Here is a 22,822-nt window from a genome sequence, read left to right as displayed (position 1 = left end):
ATGAATTTTCGGATTTCAAGTTTTAGATCCGTAATCAGCTACCCCTTAAGCCCATATATGAAAAATTTCAAGTGAATCGCGTGTAAAAAAAAAGTATACAATTATGCATGAAAAGGTTAAAAGTAATCGGAGGTTAGGTTAGGTTAGGTTAGGTTAGGTTGGGTTAGGACTCGCCTTTTGCAACTGGAGACACTACTTCCCTTTCTCTTCAAGCGCAGCAGGCATGAAAACATACCGATGAGTATTGGTTGGAGTCAAGAGATTCGGCAACTGTAGAACTTCTACATACATACGTCTTACCTTTCGGAAATATATAGATGAGGTTCTATGCTCGAGGGTCGACCCGTATGCTACATGTGCCACGAGAAATGTCTGTAAAGCGTTGAATTCATGGCTACCGTTGCAAGATATACAGGGAGAATATTTTACTCTTCATCCTTAGCTAGATCCCGGCTAAAAGTGACGTTGAGTTATGGCGAGGCTCACTTTGCCGCGATGTAACCTGGCAGCCAATGTTATTTTAAAAAATGATGATGAGAAAGTCTAGCTATCGAGCCTAACTCAGTGTTGTTCAACGTTGAACCGCCGCGATCGTGGTACATTCAGATCGAGTAAAAACAATTAATGGGGTACGAAGTTCGGGCGATTGTGAGTTCATGGTCTTAAGGTTTGGTGGTGACAACTACGCATCATCCGCTTGGGATTTCTGTTTTTCATTCAGAATAATCCTCTTCAGAGGGATAAAGGAGCATAACGTCTTCCTTCAATGCTCACTTAAACACATCCCCGACTGTATGTTGTAGGGACGAGCAAAACAAAAGATAAGATCAATATTAATTTATTGCTTCAAAGGTATTTCCGCAAGGCTCCCTGTCAGCTACAAGCTCGTCTCATTTTTCTTCTTGTTTCGAGCATGTATCCCCGAGCTTTATTTTCTTGAAAATACGAGGAAATCAATCCTGCGCCTCGTCCCCCGAGAACGTGAAGAAGTTTCTGCCTAAAAGCCAATATTAAGCGAGGCATAAACATCCTATAATATTAGCTCAAAGGCCCATTACTCGTCAAGGGTTGTGCTAAATTGAGAAATCTTCATTAGCGAATCCTCAGGAATGGGACGAAAAACACGGTCTTTCACTCAAAGTTCTTCCACCCCGCGGGAATGAATTCTGTTCGTAGAATTAAGGACATGGCGTGCAGGCGGATTTGCTCCTACGAGCAAAGATGGTTAGAAAAAGCTGCCAAGGTTCGGAAGAGAAAATAAACTCGTCAACTAACCTGGTTCATGTAGGATCGGACAAACTCCATGCTCTGGTCGAGGGCATACGTGTCGCTGCTGCAGGAGTCGAGAATCAACCCGCCCAGGGTGGTATTGGGCAGAATGCTCGAGTCGGTGTTCAGCTCGTCCAAGGCGTAGAGCATCGCCTCGAGCCGTTGAACACCTTTCTCTTCCTTGACTGCTCCGCAGGGAGATTGGCCCATGGTTCCCGGCACCTGAAGTCGAATAAAGTCAACCTTGACTAGTGGCTCGGAAGGTATACTCCAAGACTTTGACGGGGAATATTCACTTCCCCGAATATGTATCCCGTTGTAAAAGGGAATGTACGAAAAAGGGCGAATACATCGGCCGCGTGGTGGAATCTCGGATCTGTTCGCTTAAAAAGTTTCCCAACCACCAGCGAAATCGCTAGAGTGAAAAGGCGGATAACAAACACGTCCATAAAATCTGACGGGGTAAAGCTTGCTCAAGTTTTCTAAAGGTAAAAAAAAGGGCTGCGTAAGAATTTCATCTGCAGAAATTAACGACCGCGTAAGACGCGGCCTATTCGCCCCCTAAATCTGCGTTCGCCCATCGATTATTTCATGAGCTTGTGCGTGAAAAACATATCCGCTCAACTCGCCAACTTTCTCTATACATACATGTACACTAGGGCGGTCCTTGAAAAGGTCATTTTTTAATTTCAACCGGTCACCCATGGCACCAAATCAGTTCCAAGTAATTCAAAAATATTGCGTTAATTTTTTCAAATTTCTATCTCAACTCTAACCCGTGTCCTTAAGAGGGTGGCTTTTCCCATTTGACCCTTTCAGGATCACGTTAAATTTACCGAACGATTTTGATGAAATTTTAGTATACGGGTATTTCTTGGGTCGCTGATTACGAATCCGAATTCGAAATCACAAAATTCAAAGTGGTGGGTCCAATATGGCAACATCAAGTGACTTTTGGGATTTTGGTCCACCATATTGGATCCGCTATTTTTAGATCATCCTAATGTACACCTATGCGTTTCGATAGCTATTTGATTTTACAGACAAGCAATATCCTATTAGAGCAGCGTTTGACACGAACAAAGCCCGTCGCTGCTCTGTCTGCAGCTTATCTCGTGAAAGTTGAGCTTTTACGGAGTTCCTAACGAGAGGAAAGGTATACGAGCCGTGAGATTCTCTTTGAGATAAGCCTCCGACTGGATCAGATTTGAATCGAGTTAATACCGACCCTTTCAGCGCAAGCACATGGCTATCAGCCCTGCGGGACGTGATCCACTTTCGTTTCTGAACTTGAACTGCAATGCGATCTGAATTCGATAAATAGCAAGAATCGCCTCACCTGTTCGTGCATAGGAAATATCCCCCCCAGGATTATGTCTCCGGTGATGCGAATCAACTTCGAGCTCTCGTCGTCCTCGTCGTTGTTTTTCGGCTCGTCGTAACACTCGATAAGAACGAGGAACCAGCACATCCATAGCAGCACTCGGTAGAGGCTCGTCATATTGATGAAACGCTTGGACTTTGAATCAGCCGACGTTCCAGACCAACGACGAGGCACCGCGCCACCACTGAAACACCGAACAAACATCCCGTTGTTTTTATCGGATAAGAAAGTAAACATTATTTTTCACTGGCAAACGACAGCGGTAGATATTTAACACCGAGGGAGAGAATAGTCATACATTAACTCGTTGTACAATTGCCCGAGTTTGGGGCGGAGAAATTAAGTTTAGAGTTTTATATCCCAAGCTTGCCAACTGGTTAAAGCTTTCTCACTCCTCGCATTTCTCAGGATATTTTTATATCTTTGGGGATAGACGTAGTATATTACCAAAGAGATTTTCGAAGGGATAAATGTCTGCGCTGGAAAAGGTACAATGGCCTAGCGGGACGTAATTCAATGTTTAGATCTGAAGTCGAGGACCAATTAAGGAGACTTTTCTTTTTTCGGCTGGGAATGGTTATGGAGTTTTCTGGGGTTAAATTTCTTGCCAATCGGCAACGTAAGTCGTACGTCGATGTATCTCGGACGCACGAATACATATCAATATTTTATTTCTGTCAGTATTATAATATCGGATTTTTCAAGTTACAGAATAGATTTATTCAATTTACCTTCCGACCTGTTTTACGTCTGTGAAGCTTTTCGTCACGTTGATTGGAAATAAATTGGTAAACCTGCGTCAAAGAATTCATCTATCTTGCCTCCCTGATGCCTTTCAATGACGCAATTTAAATTCCCACAAAAATCAAAAGGGATCGAAGGGTAATTTTGTTGTTTTCTTTTTCTGATGTTTGAAAATGACTCTTATGCCATTGAGGTTCATTGAACAAGTTCATACGGTTTAATAGATTTTTCGCAAGGTACCACAGCGACAGGAGGCAACAGACGGTACAAAAAGAGTTTCTGCCGCCCTAACGAAAACGTCCACAGATATATGTACAAGACTGGGCCGGTTTTTTGACTCTTGTTAAGCTTGTTTGAGTAGAGCTTGTTAAATTAGTTACACAGTCGACGGTCGAAATTGCACTGCGCAGAAAAGTGCGCCAATCTCAAGGATATTAGGCGAAAGCTGCTTACAAGTGGTATTGAAAGATAAATTTAACAATAAAGCGCACAATACGATGTGACCTCATCGCGAGACATCGTATAACATCGGGGACTCTTTGAATGATACGTTACAAAAAAGGGACATTATTCTGATACAAAAAGTTTCCTTCCCGAGAATTCAGTCGTGACTTTTAGGGTCGAGAATCGCGTCGTAACCAACCTTCCACGTCCGCGAAGGTTTAGTAATTTGTTCTTGAGGGCAGTATTGCCACTCTGGTAATTAAGAATGTAGCAGCTCTATGAAAAAATAAAAATGTACTAGATAGGTGGTAGAATGTACTGAGTGGAATTCAACTATTGTGAGGTTATGTCTTTTGCCGCCAGGTAGTGCTTTCATTGTTTTCGCACTTGTTAGTGAGGCAACACACGGAAAGGTCTCTTTCAGCGTACCAATGCGCATGCGTAGCCTGCAAAAAAGTGTACGAAATTTTCGAAGTTTTAAATTTTAACGCAAAAACTGTACAAAAAAACCAGTTTTACGGAATTCGTCTTCGCATAAATACATTTTCAAAACTTAAATCTGTTCCATACTGGATATTCTTGATCATGGAGTAGTATTTTTGATCGTTGTTCGGGTAAAATTCGCAATCCACATTAACAAATGTTAATTCACTAGAATATCTCTAACACCCGTATTCATAGTCATTCCTTGAGGAACAAGGATTCCTTGTTCATGAAACGTGAAATGAGAACAAGGAATCCTTGTTCCTCAAGGAAGGACTACGAATACGGGTGTAAATGTACTAAAAAATTATAAAGTATGCCGGCCTACTAAAAATGGTGGAAAAGTACAATTGTACTAGAAACGGCAACACCGCTTGAGGGTCGAATGGTCGCTGATTTTTCTCTCTCGGTAAGATCACGATCGATTGCCGCTGATATCTATGGCTAAGTCGGTAATAATTCGTGATGACTAATAATGCACATCGAAATAAGGTTAGCCTTGAAACTAAAGTTCGTAGTTGAATCTTTTGCAGAAGATGAAGGTGATAATATATCCAACACAACTGACATGGTGTAATTCACCGAAAATTCGAAAGGTTGAAACAAAAGCTGGGCTGCAAGATCTTCAACAGTCTTTACACCCGTAATACTCACTGCCAACGTGGGTACATTCAAAAAACATTTTGTTTTCTTCATATTCAATTGAACGAAATATATTATCGCTTACAAGAATTTGTTATTTGAAGATAACAATTGTTTCCGTGGCGAACTTTACACACGCTACAAAGTTTCAAAACCATTAAACATTTGAATGCTCGCGTCACTTGTTAAATAACTTATTTCTGCCACGTAAGTTCACCAGCGGGAACATTTCAACTCGAAATTGTACGTGAAGGTGAAAGTCAATGTCCATAATCCATGAATAAATTTAATGAATCAAAGGTAAGCTCGATCAGAAAGAAGAAGCAGTTTGAAATTGACTTGCCGTTAGCCAACATCGAGATTTGCTGACCCTTGAACTGATTTTCCAGAAGTTTCTCTTTTACGACGTATTCTAGGTGTACCTATCGAACTCGAAGTTAACTTCTGACTCCCTGGTGGGCGGAATGACTTCACATACGTGTGTTGACACAGGATTGAGCCTTCACCATAGACGCTTATCCCTACGATTTATGGCGAATTTATAGTTTTCCACATGAGTTCTAGAAACTGCAATTAACGTCACCTCCGTATTTCGCGCTTCACGATCCGAGAATTAATGATTACCAGTACGGTTATGAAACACCTTCCCCTTCTCCTCCGACAAGCTCGTGATTTCATATTTTTTCAATTCTTTCCACATGCTTTCTTTACACTACCTGAGAAAAAATCAATCCAAATCTTGTCTTTATCTAATCTTATCCAACTGTACGTAAAATTATTTATAGACCGAAATAATAGATCTAGTTCAATTGTATGCATTCAAATCAAATCAAATTTATTTGCATCTCTGAGTTATAATTTACACGCGATCAAAATTTTGATCTAATCAGATCTATTCATTTATTTCTGGGTACATCGGCGCTACACCCGCCGCGTATGGAGCAGACGGTAAACAGACCTTGTTATGACCTAAAGCAAGACCTAGAGGTGCGAAGTTAACTGCTTTGCGAACTAATTATCTGCTCTAGAACCACCTGCGCGGAATGAGCGCTGAGAAATTGTACTGCTTTGACTTTGACCTGACCTATTGTGACGCCAGAATTTTTTTAAACCTTCGTTATCCTTCTCCTATGATCTTCTACATCTGCAATGTACACTAGGATGATCCATAAAAAGGTCATAATTGAATTTCGACCGTCCAGTCCCACAAATCAGCTTCAAATAATTCAAAAATAATTCCTTAGTTTTTCAGATTTTTACCTTAAATCTAACCCCTCCCGCCAGCAGGATTTATTTCCCCATTTAAAATGGACGCGTTTCGAACACATTCTCAGCATATATTTTATTGTAAGAGTAATATGGCTCACAGAAATCTGTAACCGGGAGGTTTTGGTGAGCATTAGTGCTAATATCTGCGGAAAAAATTTACATCATCATACCGGGCAATCAAGACGAATTATTTTTGAACTATTTGGAGCCGATTTGGGGGTTATGACAGTCGAAATTCAAAAATGACCTTGTCATGGACCACCCTAATGTACAAAGATAATATATCGCACACATTTTGCTACTACAATGAATTTGGATAGTTGAAGCTTGCGACTAAAGAACGATTCCCTCAAGACCAAGGCAGTCTGTTTAAGGTGCAATGGCACTTGGCAAACGCAGAAACAATGGATAAGCATATAATAACAATTCTATTATCACTCCGCAAAATTAGCCACAGGTATATGCGTGTGATCCGTTTTACACAAAAGCGTTATACCGCATAGATCAACTGCTTCGGAGCTGATTCCAGCTTTCTGATCGGTCGTAAATATTAATCTTGATTCACTCAAGTTCAAGATAACCGGCAAATCGATTTTACCATTCTACTTGAGAACTTCATTATGTTTGGTTGTATCGATCTGGTGTATCACCGCTGATGATGAGTCGAGGTGCCAGTCTGGAGGATTCTCGCTTTTTTCTCCCCCCTTCTTTGCGCGGTCCATTAGTTTTAACGTTGAAAAAATTGCTTTGTTTCATTTTCTCGAGATACGGTTCAGTCACACCTATGAAAAAACTTATTGAAGCTTTGCCTTGATATTATCGATACTTACACTCTGCAGTACCTCTGAATGTTGGAAGTGTGGATATTATTTTTTCTCGTTCAACTAAAAGTGAACGCATTCAACCGTGGTGGCAGAATATTTACCCCAGCTGCGTTAATTTCCTGCCTTTGGAGTGGAATAAATTGAAGCAATGTTTACCGGTGATAATAAAATTTCGAATCTCTGTATGCTCGAAGAAAATTTACAGCTGCAAACAAAAACTTTTCCATTCACGTCTCTGTCAATCAGATTGAATACATTATTTCAGCATTATATGAAATTACGTGGCGGTCTGTGGATGATGCAGAGGTTTGCTGTGACGGTTGTTATTTCCAATTTGAATCATCCGGATGCTCATTTCTATTCAGTGTAATGCATGAGAGAGAAAGTTGTCTTCCGCAAAGATCTTTAGCTTCAAGGTACCTCGCTAATCACCGTTCAAGAAAACTGTTCATTTTTATGAACGAAAGATGTAAGAATTTGTAATTGAAAACAACTACGGTTCGAGGAATCTCTTACAACAAGAAAACTTTAAAATCAGTCCATTCTCCGTTAAGGCATTTGAACAATGCAGGTACGTCGATTACTGTACGGTACGTGCCATCGTCTCTGCGAGGAGAGGATAGGTCTTTGAAACATTTTCCTGTGCCATTGAAAGACTCCCTTGAATAACGTTACGCGATGTTGGATACTTGAACTCCATACCGTCGAGGGTGTCAAATTTATTCCGTAGACAAATATACAGAATTACAGATACGGTGTATTTTTTTCCCCACAAAAAAGGTATCCCAAGTCGATCTCTTCGACTTAATTTCTTTTTTAATGTGTCATAGTAGACGAAAAACTAAGTGACACGTATTTTTTTCTTATCAGCCACTAAAGACTTTAAGGAGTTGAAGCCACCCTCCAAAGTAAGGCACCTCAAGGGGCGATTTAGCGGCTTTTTTTTTCAATGATAAAATAACATTTTTTATTTCTTGTTATGAGAAAACTTTTCCAGTAAGATTGGTTAAAAAATATCATGTTCTTGTGAGTGAAACTGCCAAATCGCCCCTCGACATGCCTTACTTTGGAGGGTGGTTTTACCCTCTTAAGGTGGTGATGGTAGATAAAAAAAAATACGTGTCACTTAGTTTTTCGCCTACTATGACATATTAGAAAAGAAATCAAATTGGCGAGATCGACCTGGGATACCTTTCTTGTCAGTTGCAATCGCAGGACAAGGCCGATACTGAAAGCTGGAGTGCGACCACGCAAAAACGAGATCTGAAAAGTTTCGTCTCGCTTTCTTCTTACCGCGGTGTTCTGTCCCAGTCGTAGAATGTTCGCAGCAAATTGCGCTAGCCGCCGCTATAGGCAGCTTACAGTGTGTATTATAGGCACGTGTGCCGCCGCGTTGAACGTATTAATCGATACAGCTCGAAGCTATCTCGCTTCGAATAATATTTGGTTAAATGTCGGACGTCCCTTGACGCAAGAGGATGCTTGTCACTTCATTCCACGAGTAAATTGATTCGAGTGTGTATTTTCATTTCTCAGACCACTCGACAGAGCGATACTTCTCGCTTCGCACGTTCGTATAACCAGTTCCTATCCTGCCACCGTGAAACTGCCCCATTTTGTAGTCCATGCTGCTGGAGCATGCAGGACAAAGGTCATACCGTCCCTGCGAGTCCGAAGTTTAATCTTTGTTAAGCTCGTCGGTGGCTAATGCTGGTTTGAAATGGGTGTGTGGAAAAGTTTGTTTATCCAAAGTTTGACTAACAATAAGTAGATGTCAGCCAGTTACCAGCCGGGTTTTCACTGCCCTGTCTGCACCTTTTGAATCTCGTTAATACTCACACGATGTGTGTGACAACCCCAGTTGTCATGAACCTCCAGGAATCATCTTCTCCTCGTTAGTTATCAAGAAATCGGAACTATGCTTTGGGTATTAAGGGGAAGGAGGGTGGGGGGTACAGCATGGAGGGTGTAAAATCATACCTATTTTTACGATTTTTTTTATTTTGAAGAACGTGAAAGCACTTGGAGCAATTGTAGTTTGTGGGATTTATTACTTATAGTTTCAAGACCATGTTAGAATTTTTTCATTGAAATTGAAAACAAAATGGCGGCATGGCGCATGTAAGCAGCGGACGAGAGGTAGGTGCATATATAACAAACTTGGTTACCTCTGCAACGGTGAAGCAGCTACCGCTTTTAACTATAAACGAGAGATATATGAGAAATAAAGTACGTCATCCGATGCGTAAACGATGGCTGCTCGTGCGTTTCACGCTGCTTTCCTCGACTGCAACCTTGCAAGGAAGGATTGATAAAGCATCAGCGCGAACGGACAGGTGGACTATTAGGTCGCAAGGACGAGCACCTGACGTTATAAATAACAACCCTGACGAGCTGCGGGTCAGAGACTCGTATTTCTGATCGTAAGCGAGGATCGAAATACCACGAAAGCGCGATGCTCGACAAAATCGGAAGGCACATTTCGCGAACGAGTCTACGGCCCGAAATTCTTGGTAGAGCTTAAACAGACGCTACACGGTATACGTATACGTATATACGGACCGGTGAACAGCACACCTTGGGCGAATCCGCTAATTGGTTTTCGCTGTAGTACTAGAACGCTGCGTCCTCCACCGTTTGCCGTGGCACTCGACGAAGCGACGACCTTACAGGTCAACGTAGTGGTGGGCCCGTCGATAACTCAGTCAACACTTATTAGCAGACAGGTGATAGTAGGTAGGTAGGTGCAAGTCTACGCCAACCCCGTACGTAGGGCCTGGGTAAATATGTATTCAAAATTCAGAGAGGCGTAAAAAATGGGCCCGCTTAAGGGATGAATAACGTTAGACCGACTTCGACAACGCCATGTTTTTCGTCTATGGCATAAAAATACATTTCAAGCGTTATTGAAATTTGTTGAAATTCCATTTGATTGTACAGGGGGCCCATTTTGACCGCTTCTTCCCTACATATGATATAGAGTTGAAAAACTAAAGCATGGAAACAAAAACAACGGAAAATAAAAACTGCATTTACTGGCTTCAAACATCATACTCTATTCAGAGAACCAAATAAGGAATGAAAATGATTTAAATAAAAAATATACATTTACAAATCAATCCGGGCCCTATAGCCCGGGCTCTACGATAGAGCAGATTCATCCATATAAATTCATCGATGGTCCATATGAGTCATTTAGTGTACAATAGATGAATTTGCTCTATCCTGCAGTTACGCAATAAACACGCACGTCGTGATAGAACACAAACGGATCCGCAAAATATTTCCCTCTGCTATTCATCGCCGGCGTAACTAACGGCAAGCGTCTAACTAGATTACAACAAAGGGCGATTCCTGCAAACGAGGGTACGAATACTCTCCCTATCTCCCTCACACACACACACTCTCTTTTTCTCTCTCCCTCTTTCGGTGGTTAACGTTGAAGCGGTGCAACGATTACCAGCAGGATGTCCGTGGGAAACAAACTGGTGAACGAGGGCCGTACCAAAGACGCGTTAAGATAATTCTACGAAATATTGAGTATATCGTCCCTAATCATCTTCTTCAGTTTTTCGTCACATAACTTTTGTCTCATTTCTCCTACGAACTTATTAACGAATCCGGGATGCGACCTCAACAGAAACAGATTTAAGTACACGAAGTATCTCCTAGCTATCATTTCTCACGGTGAAAGATTGTTCCAACTGAAATGATATTTTTTTTTCGTGATGGAGAAAAAAAGATGTTTTCACGATGCAAGACTATTATTTATTTAACACAGTGAGGTTTACGTGTATTTTTTTGACGGGGTTCCGTACGTAAAGGTGATTGTTTTAGCGACAATACAAAAAAAAAGAGCCACGGAGTACGTAAAAGTGCACTTTTACATCCTGATATTGATTGCTCTTTTTCGTACTCCGCTATAAAAAAGAAACTAGCATACCACACTTTTGTTACATAAAGCCGGTATCGCGTGCAACATGAAGGCAAAGTCTTTTTCACCTCGCGTACTTGCAATATCCGACGTAATAAGACCTACTCTGCCTCCTTGGTACACAATCTAATATTTTTTTCAGTCCACAAAGCGTGTGGAGTCAGTTTTAGAAAAATAAATTTCATTACAAGAACCAATAAGTTAAGATATCTTCAATGGGAACAGAGTTGGATGAATTTACCAGTTCCCATTTGTACATTACGGTAGTCCTTATATGAGGTTGAAAGAAACTTCATGGTGGAACCTGTCAAATCAGTTCCAAATGGTAAAATTAAAAAATCCTCCAATTTTTTCAGATTTTTATTTCATTTTATAACCTTAAAACAAAATAAAGTACAAGATATAGCAAATGAGAATATTTTTGCATAATTCGTAACTTCCCGCTGAAATAGGGAGAGTGGGAATGAAATGAGAATCTGGAAAAGTAGCGAATTTTTTTTGTTCTCCATCTGGAAGCGATTTGACAGGCTTCGTCATGAAATTTTTTTCTAACTCTATACAAGGACCATACTAGTGTACACACTTTAGTTCACAGATTACCATCGATTTTCACGAATTTGATGTAGTCTTTTTCGAATCAGCAACGGCACGGAGACGGAAGAAAGACGACAGTAGTGTGCCTGAGCAATACGCATCATCGTAAAAACGTTTTTTACCCCACAGTGCAGTGATAAAGCAGCCCCATTGCAACGACGCTCTATCTCACGTGGTGAAGGTTGAATAAAGAAAAACAGCAAAAAGAAGGAATGGAGTATATAAATTCAGACAAGTTAGCGCCGTAGTTCCCAGGACACTTCGAGGAGGAGATAGTTTGTCCTTTTTTCCGCACTAAACCATCACGGGACGTGGAGTCTCTTTCGACTGCATGCCATACTTTATCGATGTCACGGCTTGACCCGGAGAGTCAGGTCCGAACCTCAAGGAAACTTGCACAAATATTTGAAAAACTTCGGATTCGAATCCAGCCTCAAAGTCATAATAAATGTACGTGCTGTAACATGTATATTTCCGAGAAAACATGCCTTCGCATGGTGTCCAGTAAAAAATCCGTAACAAATTCAAGGACATTTTCAGGTTATTCAAGGACATCAGAAATAGAATATTGACAGGACACAATAAAAATTCAAGGATAGTTTCTAGGACTTTTGATGGACAAGCAAGATTCAAGGACATTTCCAGGACGACGGGACACCATGCTACAGCGACGCTGCAATAACTAAAGGACCTACCAGAGTCACGCTGTGGATTTGACCTTTGACCTTCGCGCTTGTCAATGGAAGAATGGTTCTGATTGGCTAAACGATAGAGATAATTTGAAAACTTTAGTTTTGTTGTAGACCGCCTGAGGGTTTGTAACAGGAAGTGAATACTCTTCTAGTCCCCTGAACTAGATGCAGCTGAAAATTGGAATTTCATTCAGCAGCTACCACGATTGATGTGAAAAATTACTTTTAGCTGCGATCCATTTTTTTCCAGGGTAAAAACCGATTCACTCAATTCTGTCACGGCATGGCAGCGTGTATCTCGATATTTTTCCGAGTGCTTTTCCACCTTCTATTCGAAGGATTAATTACTTGCTTGATTGACATACAATTCCAATTCATGTACAGACTTTCAGTGTAAAAGTGACGTAACACTGTTTCAATTTTGTTTACCACGTTTGAGCAATTTATGCTCACTCCCCGGCGATCTATTTTCTTTTTTTGTCCGCAAGTTATTGATTTAATCCAGTACAGCTGGTCATTGAGATATAGGAAATTGTTTTTCCGCATATTTCCCGGTTGTTTTGGTTAGGTAAAATGGATACTAAAATAGAATATTGTTTATCACAGTAGTACTATAAATTTCAGACTACTGGTCTATCTTAAGGTTACTAATTAATGTACGCCACTACTAAATAATACCAAACTAGCCAATTGATTTGACAACGCGGTGTTCCAGATCTGTTTTCAGCGAGCCTTAGCCAATCATCGTGTTTCTCAATATCGAAACGTTTTCATTGCACTCTTGGGGCTTTCGGGTACTGGATTCCATTTCGCGGCTACAGATTCGAGTCATATCAGGATCGACCAGACCGTTGGCAATCTTCGTAAAGTGACGTGAAGGAGACGGTTTTATTCGTTTCTAACATTGACTGGCTAGATTGCATCAGCTAAACACATTTCGCACTTATTGTAGAAGCACTATCGTATCGGCAGTTTGGCAGCATGTCTTGACATTTTTTGCAATTCAGCGTATATTACAGCCTCATAGGAGAAAAAAATTTCAAAACCCACTTGAAAACAAATTCTTCTTAACCCTTAAGAGATTTTCGTGAGGAGGAATAATTAGTTGGATTTTGGCTGGAGGTATGAATTATACGGGGTCCTTTGCACAAGTTTCTGGTGGATCGATAAACCGATTCTCTTCGTACTTGTACTAAGATAAAGAAGAATACGATTAGAATCAGACGATCTGCTCACGGGCAAACTTGCAGCAAAGATAATACAATGACGATAAGACTGGAAATGTTGGTATCGATAAACGTCCGTAAAGCTGACTATGGCATAACTTTTCACAGTTCTGTGAACACGTGAACATCCAAGAAATTCTTATAGCCACGAAGCTCATCCTTCCAGAATCATTTTCTTTCCCCATATTTTCTGTTGCTAGCTGATGTGGAAATCGAAATGGACCAATGATTAAGGGTTGATAAAAAGAGCTAACCAAAGGCATACCGTTTATTCAATTGTACTACTATCTTGTACAACATCCAGCATCATCTCAATATATCCATTCACGTACCTTATTGTATCACAACGAAACCGTTAGTCAATGGAAACACCTATATTCTTCGAGAATAAGCAGAGTATACTTTGTTTTAAAATTTTTTGAACTTCTAGTGAAATCAAATGCAGCCCTCGAGGGATCGTGGATTCAATTTTAAACGCTGACAAACGTTAAATGTATTTTACAGTGAACGATTAATGCAAGCGAAAATTTTTACAAACAAAAGTGAAACAACATGTCCAGCGAACGGATAGGCATAATGAATGATTGGCAAAAAGTGTGTGTTTGTACTTTGGTAGAAAACCAGTTGCAGTTGTAGAAGGATCAATATTGAAACACATTTGTTCGGTGCCTTTATACCCGGGTGTGTAAACTAAACTTATTTGCTACCGAATTTCACATTCAGCTCCAGCTTGACCGAACTCCAGAGCGAAATCGATAGACAACCCTTGGCTAGCCTAACGATGTGTAAAAAGGGTTCTCTTTGGTCAACGATATAGAAAGCGGGAAAGACAATCTGTACAGAATATCCACATTCCGCCTACAGCTGGTTCCTGATTGGTTCATGCGCGATGGGTCGTAAGAGTTACAGAATAAGGGCCTCAGCGTGAATTGCGATTTAAACGCACCGGAATGGACGGAACAGGGTGAAACGGTTACAGCGTTACGAAGACTTTTCACTAGGTCACACTACGTTATCATAGACGGGAGACGTTTCATGCTAGAACGGTGAGCTTTGGGACCAGTCAGTTTCTCTTTCCTCTCCTCTTCTCTCCTTTTGGCTCTCCTCACCTCGCCCTTCTCTTGAGTCTGCACTAATGAATCGATTATTGAACATCAATCTATTGCGAACGTGTCGCCAAATTGACGAGATGGATTCAGCCCCCCAAACCCGCCACCCTCAATTTCAACCTTCTGCAAAAAGTGAATCATCCCCAAGGAGCAATTAATCCCTTCTCCGATCCTGCTGTACAGCAGAAAGCAGCTGTCTCCGGAAGATGATGGTTGCCGCAAGACAAGCGAGATGAAAAGTTTTCTCATTAAATTGACGTCTTCCGAAGCTGGCCGACAAGGAAATTGTATTACCTAAAGCATGAAATATTTCTGATTATGACAGAATCTTGATTTTATTGCCAACGGACGGACGCAGTTTCGTTCCCCAAATGTTTAAATTTATGTTGTAAATGGTCGCACATGCATATGATCGTTTTTCGATAGACAGACCAGCTGAACTTCTGTTTAGAAATTTTGACATTTTTTGGTTATAGGTACTCAACAAATTTGAGTACACATTTTTTTTAGTAGAATCTCTGGAAGAAATCTCAACTGTGCTGCCACGCCTTGTTGAAAAGCATGGCCTCTTTAGCATCGCGCAAGAAAGCAAAGATGAAAGAGGCTTGGCATTAGACAAACCGACGGAAAAGAAGCGGGGATCTCGCGAAAAAAATTCCCCTGCTCATGGAATCCAGGGAGACGTAATAAACAGCTAATGGTATTTTTCTGTACAAGAACCCCTAGTGACGATTCGCGCAGAACGAGTGTAACTGCCGCATGAGCCATAGGGCGAGTGCAGCTCCGTCACACGAGTTACACCCATTTCAACATTTGACAGGCATGTAATTTTTTGTCACACTCGTATAATGGAGGGGCTTCTCTGGTGTGCTATCGAAAAATATCCTCGCACGGTGTTAACGAAGGGCTATATTTTCGCCTGCCTGTATGGCTTAAGGATGGAGCGCTAAAGAGGTTTTTCGTTGCGAGTGTTACGAAAAATATATTTTATACAACGCGAGCATAATTCACGAGTTTTTCCATGCGTGTTTTCCGTACACAAAGTACCCGTTTCTATGACGGTCGAGTGAGTCTGCGAATGCGTATGCGCGAAATACCGAAAAGACCACTTTTAAGTCCTAGGAGTTAAAAAGGGTCTTTTCTGCACCACGCGCATGCGCTGTTGCGAACAAATCTGATATTACGTTACACTAACCTCAGTTTCGTGCTTGGTGAAAGAACGTGTAACACATTTTTGTTATGCAATGAATTGTGTGCAAAAAGGAGGTAACGGTTTTTTCGCCTCGCGTATTTGCAATACCTGTCTTCGGCTCACCTACAACTCATATTGCAAGCTTAAATTCGGCCCGAAAAGACCGAGTTATACAATATACCGTTAGTACTCTCTGAAAGTGCTGATATATTTTTTCATACGTTTCGTTCATCCATTTTAAAATGGGCTATATTCAGCAGAGTGGGACAAACAGAGATCCCGATTCCCGGGATGATGGGAATTGGGTGGAATTATGAAATCCATCAATTTTGAGGGTAATAAAGCAAATGGCTCATAACGGTTAACCCGGGATGACGTCGTAGTGGAATGTGATGGCATCGCTATATTATAGAGTTATGATCCCTTTCGAAAATGAACGGTTATTTAATTTCCCATGTCTCTGTTTTCAGAGAAAAAAGGAAGTTATTGTGATCACTCAGAAAATAAAAAGTTGAGTTTTCACTAGATTTTGAAGTTTCGAGATCTAGAAAATCACTTTCGACCATTTTCGGATAGACGTCTATGTGTACGTATGTACGTATGTATGAGAAATTGTAATACATTGAGCACGGATGAATGGATTCGAATGAAAATTGGTACTGATGTAAGATGTTTTGGGTCGTCGATCATGAATCTGAGGTTAGATTTGCAAAATCCAAAATGGCAAATCCAATATGGTGGAATTTTTTTTTATATATACGGTTTTTAGTAGAAATCAGCATTCGGAGGTTTTTTGGGTCACCAATAACGAACCCAAGATTAGAATTCCAAAATTTGTAATGGCGGGAAAATATAAATAATGGTCATATTTTCATATAATATCTTCGATTAATTTCATATAATCGTTAAACACGATTCTGAATTTGCAGTTTGAAATTCGAATTGGATATTAATATTTACTTTTTCTGTGAAATTGGAACCTGCAGTGTGAAAACGGGCAGGTCGAGGGCTGGCTCACGGCCAAGCTAAAGCCGCTTGTTTTATTTCTATGCGGCTATAATTTGCGATTTCAGGGCCTCATGATTGTCGTTGATCAAGTGAAGTTAGGACTCTGTAGAAGATTGGGAAAAATTGATCAGAACAATGTCTGGAATGAAATCAGCTGCATCTCTTCGCTGACGACATGCCTGCAGGAATTGGGTACACTTGAGTGGATTAACGCCAAAGCTAATTTAATTTATATCGTCGAAAGTTTTGACCGCAAGATAATTCAACGTCGACCTTCGGTAAGCATTTGATCGCAATGATGACGCTACTACGACAAACTCCAAGCCTTGAGGAGACCGACGAACCTTACGATTGGATTACGGTGCTGTGCGGGAATGTGAAAATACGAGTGTATAGAGTGACCACCGAATTTTAGTCGTACCTATTTTTGGAATTTAAGGTATAACGTAGATTTATTGAGGCAGCATGGAAATATGTTCCCAGTCACCTTATAATCGTTAAACTTTTTCATTGCGTAATGTTGTAAGATTCTTCGAGCAGAAGTAACATGTTGACATTCCGTCGATGTATTACGTATCGAGGGCTAAGAGTTGCAGATATCGTGTACCTCTGAGCAAATGTGAAGGCAAGGACACCTGAATATTGCGAAAATCTTACTTATAAAAGACTCCAGGAACGAGATTGTATCGGCAACTTTGGTGGCACGAGGTTAGTTCGGTTGGATATCATCAACTCCGAGTAACCAATCAAAGTTTCATCCATTCGTCCTTGTCAGGGTGGTACATCAGTGAGGATGCCCCACTTTGGTCTTTATCCAGAGCTTCACAGATGCGACAGGAACAGGGGACGGCTGGTCTAATGGAATTTTTTCATCGATTTTGGGAGGTTAGGCAATGTGCGACTCACTTCAAGGTCCCCCTGGAGAAACGGGTCTGCGAAATTAGTCAGGTGGGGGGATCTTGACAACCCAGGTGAAAAAACTGCCCAGATTTATAGCTTCGATCATGCGCAATTTAGAACTGGATTTTCGCTTCTAGTTTTTCGGAATCTTCAAACTCTGCGATCGATTTCGCGTCCACTATTCAGGGCCGGCTTCAGACAGTAGGCAAGTGTGGCGATCGCCTCAGGGCGCAATATCTTCGGGGCGGCCCCTGGCCTATCGTTATGTTTTCGATTCACTAAACTGCCAACCAGTTGATTTGTACAGTCGATGAAAGAACAAAGGTGAAGGTTGATAAAAAAACTATCGGGTTCCCTGGAAAATTGTTTGAAGCCCTGCAATCCCAATCAAATAGAAATTGATTACGAGACGTCTATGGATGACATAGAATTCTCAAAGTTATTAAAAGTAGACGGAACAAGTGACGTAGGTTCAGCAGAACCAGTTGAAAATAAACAAAAAACTAGGTTAAATCAAAGCCTTGAAGAGTTTGCTGCTGCCAGTAATATTGAACTGAATTATGTAGAAGAAGAAGGCGATGTTAATGAGAGTGATCAACAACAAAATGTGGATCTCAAGTTAATTGATGACGACTCTGCCGTTTGGCCTAATATTATTACGCACGACATTCGTCAGCGCATCATTGAGAAAGGTCCAGTTCAAGTCAGAGATTTCGTATTTCCGAAAAAATGAGTTTTTGTAGGGGTTTCACGGTGTCAAATTACAAGCGGCCTCTACCAAACGATGAGCAACTCAATCGCAATTGGCTGGTTTAGTCTAAAAAAGATCACTCGATAATTTCTTTTTGTTGTAAATTATTTAACAATTCGGATAGTAGTCTAGTTTTTGGATTGGAAAAATTTATCAAGGGTTCTTTTTCAGCACAATACTAGCAGGAAACATTTGATAAAGCATCAAGAATGGGTGGAACTCGGTCAACAGTTGGATAAAAACGTTACAATTGATACGACACTGGATTAAGGCTTTGGACCAACCATATCTATTTACTAATTACTTCGGCTTCCTATATGATTTTCAAAAAATGAAAGAAATTGGTAGAGAAACAGCGTTGAAGTATTGTAAAGACTTACGAATCATACTGAGTTACCAAGGCGACTGCGACATCGATGGTATCAACATGAGTGACGAGCCTAGTTTGTCTTGCTACAAAATTTAGACTTAGGATCGATCGTTTCACCATTCGACGTGCTAAATTACATACACAAAAATGGTATGGCTACCGGTTATTCAAATGTTTTCATAGCTTTGTGCATATTTCTTACTTTACCAGTCACAATAGCATCGGCAGGAAGATCTTTTTCCAAATTAAAATTAATAAAAAACTACCTGCGGTCATCGATGGGTAATAATTGTCTCTCTGGACTTTCAGTAATGTCGAGAAGACGACGAAATAATGGACTCACTGTCATAAAACGATTTGATCAATAATTTTGCTTCATCAAAGTGTCGATAGTGGAAGACGTAAGCATTAGGGGTTAAGAGAAAGAAAAATCCTCTTTTATTTCACCATATTTGATGTTTTATGTTAAGTTATCAAACCCAATACATGTCGTATTGATTAAAGGATGTAAATTATTATCATTTTCCACATCCTTTGAAAATCTCAACTGTTTGGCTTTCGTGTTAAGATCTTAGAGACTGATTGTGACCAGTAGGGGCGGCTACAGCGGACTTTGCCTAGGACAGCGAAACGTCTGAAGTCGGCACTGTCTTTCAACGATTGATTCCGTGTCGTGGGGTTATGGAAGTGAATTCACGGTGCACAATACAGTGCAGTCTCGCAATCATGTGCTACGAAATCAGATTTTCTCACATCGTGAGCATGATGAAAAAGACCAGTATTCACTATCCTGTGTCCTCGAAGTTGTTTGCAGTCTAACCAACCTTATAAATACCGATGTCGGAGTAGTGTTTTGCGCTGACCTACCCACTTGAACCCCTGCGGCGCGATGATGTCTGTATTCACTCAGCGAAAGTGACACGTAAATTTGTCTTCCGTGTCTCATACTTCTGACACATCTTTAATTCACAATTTTGCATCGACTGAGCGCGGGGTGGTTCCCTTCACAGCGGCGGTATTTTCGTGGAACATGAAAAAGCCTAATATTCAAATGAACCGTAACTTGTCAAGTTGAGAAGGATGCTCTTATCACGCTGAGTTTTCTCAGTAACGTCTTGCGTTACAGGTGAATTATCAAAATAAACTTTTCTCTCCTTTTTATTACTATGTGTAATTATAATAGACTTGATGCTCTTGAATCGAAATATAATAATAAATAATATGTACCACGTATACTTTTCATTTATTTTTTTTTTTTTAATAAAACGCCACCTTTGCTTAGAAATTATAATCAAACATGATAGCAACAATATATATAAAAAAAATAGTTATCAAGTTAGAAAGTCGAAACATTGAAATCGTTATAACATCTATTTGCTAGTATAGTTCGTTATTCTTTAGTTTTCTTTCGTTTCACATCATGGATTAGAGTTTCACGGCGATTCACATCTCCTTTTAATTTCTTCCTTCTAATTTCTCCTTTAAATTCTCTTCCTATGAATTCGAACTGGTTTTGTATGTACGGATACTGTTTAAATAAATTAAAGTAGTGTAAACGTAAAAATAAAACACAACAAATTATGAAATTCGAAAAAAAACCAAACAAATTATTTATCTATATCTATCTATACTAATACTATAAAGAGGAAAGATTTGATTTTTTGTTTGTTTGTTTGTTTGTTTGTTTGAAATGAATAGGCTCCGAAACTACTGGACCGATTAAAAAAATTCTTTCACCGTTGGCAAGCTACACTATTCCCGAGTGACATAGGCTATATTTCATTTTCAAAAAAATTAGGGATGCTTACTAAAACTTGAATAATATAACCCAAGTTGTAAAAAAATAAACAAAAAACTTCCTTCAATCGCGTGCGCCGCGAAAACTATTAATGATAGAACAAAATGATGTATTGCAATTTTTCAGGACACATCACTATTTGTAAAAATTGTCGCGACAGCATGTCTCTATCTTTTATAGTTACGTCACAATAAGCGTCCTTTTATTAAAAACTAGCAGCCCATCCCGGCTTCGCACGGGCATATAATAATATTATGTAATAATATAAATGTTATTTTTTTAGAAACTCACTGTAAACATTGTGTATTTTCTTTTATTATATTATTATATGCCCGTGCGAAGCCGGGATGGGCTGCTAGTGTAATATATACGTGATAGCAAAAAATGAAAAGCAGATATAGATTCGGCACGTTAAAAGATTCATATCTATAATATTTTATTTTTTGAAAGCGGATCTCGTTGTAGATCTGTGTTCTTTATACTTCCTTTGATCCCTAATCCAATCGACTGTCGATGTTGATCCGACAGGAAACGACAAATACATACCTACATGAGACCTAATGGCCAGCTTGCGACCGGTCGTCCGTGTTACATAAGTAAAAGAAAAGAATTCATCAAAGCTTAACCAACCATTGAGATAGGTGAAATAAGAGTTTCTGCCACAGGCCGAGTCTGACCGGATTTTGGTATGTGCACGACGATTCTTCGGTGTATACATATACAAGTATGCCAGTGGAGTGTGCGGGAAACCGAAGTCACGTATTTGGATGGAAGCACATGGGGGTTTCGGATCGCAGCAGAATATCTTCTGGGTGTTAAGTCGGACGTGACTGGAACAATATTTACGAGAAAGTACAACAGCTGTATTTATGGGCTTGTTTGCCACCGAAGAAATCCGCTCGAAACTCGACTGATTGTGCCTTTGCGTTGGTATTGTCGCTTCGCAGTGATGTTAAGCGGATGGTCGATGACTTCCATTCTATAAAAGTACAGAATGAGAGAGGTTCTGTACTCGCTGAAATTTTTCCGTCAAGTTTTCGCAATTGCGTTTTGACGATGTGACGGCCTATCAATGCATGCAGCTATTTTCAACGCCTCATGCATGTGCGGGAATCGTTTTATCGATCAGCTGGGCTGATTTTGCGAGCTTAACTTGCCTCGTAGTTCGCGACGAGTGACGACTCATTGACAACTAATTACCTCGAATGCCCTATTTCGTCAATGGCGAGAGGCTAACGTGCGGATATTTTACAGCACGGATTCCAACAAACTGCCAAAGCAATCGAGTGTTCAAAACGAGGAGCTGCACATCACAGCCTCGGCCCTCCATTGACAGTTCAATGTTTCACCGATTTGGTTTATGCAAATGCGAAATGTTAGAAATTTGAAGCTTCGGGCCACCGGCGAACGTTGAATCTATATGTCGTCAGCCTGTGATCAAGATTGATGAGTATCCATTTTCCGAGAAAAACGGTATTGATTATTCAGATGAAACCGAGTCTCATGAGTGTAAAAAGTTGAAAAGGATCTTTCCAGGTGTTGGAGGTCGACGAGAAATGAATTTTCGATGCCTACAACGCAGGCAGGTAATCCTTCACTTATACGTGACAGGCGCGGCTTCGCATGAATCGGAATATGGTACTTTCCTAGGTACGGCTTATAGATTCATGCCGGATAGAGCTAAAGTTCCGAAGTAAGGTCATCGTAATGCCGTTATAAAACCTGTTGACAGTATCGTTACTAATTGAACTTTACGAATAGCATCCCTTATCTACTACATACTTCGAGCCCAAGACATTCGACCTTGTTCAACGTAAATAATCACCTGGCTGTCTTAAAAACCTGTCAACTTGTACAGTATCAAGCTACAACTTTAAATGTAAAATGTAGTTTCATGTAACATATATGTTTACGCTAGTTAACTTTGTTGAGTAAGGAACCCTCCTTCAACAGCACAAAATTGGACAACGAAGAACTATCAAAGCCATGCAAGGTTCTTTGCTGCGTTATAGTAACTGTTTTATCATGTGAAACAATTTGTATCGGCTGAGAACTTTGGGATTGAATCAATTTTATCAAATCTACATCACATGAGCCACTAACATCTCTACTTAAGGGTATGGGGTCGGGGAAAAGATGGAAAAGATCAGGAAAGTTTGAATGAAAGTTTTTCGATCGGCGCATGAACG

The 22,822-nt window shown here is 40.3% G+C and overlaps 1 protein-coding gene across 2 annotated transcripts in view; it reads right to left on the bottom strand.

Moving 5' to 3' along the window:
- Window positions 1–22,822, bottom strand: part of LOC124183617 (metabotropic glutamate receptor 7-like) — a 75,912-nt gene that overhangs the window by 45,245 nt on the left and 7,845 nt on the right. For both annotated transcript variants that reach the window (XM_046572307.1, XM_046572305.1), the window contains exons 2-3: window positions 2,609–2,837; window positions 1,276–1,491 (exon numbers count right to left, since the gene is read on the bottom strand). In XM_046572307.1, the coding sequence (XP_046428263.1) occupies window positions 1,276–1,491; window positions 2,609–2,770 (378 nt within the window). In that variant the 5' untranslated portion in view covers window positions 2,771–2,837. The remainder of the gene's footprint in view (window positions 1–1,275; window positions 1,492–2,608; window positions 2,838–22,822) is intronic.

The sequence above is a fragment of the Neodiprion fabricii genome, chromosome 5 (assembly GCF_021155785.1).
Source record: "Neodiprion fabricii isolate iyNeoFabr1 chromosome 5, iyNeoFabr1.1, whole genome shotgun sequence".
Taxonomy (NCBI): domain Eukaryota; kingdom Metazoa; phylum Arthropoda; class Insecta; order Hymenoptera; family Diprionidae; genus Neodiprion; species Neodiprion fabricii.
This window is presented reverse-complemented; position numbering and strand designations above follow the sequence as displayed.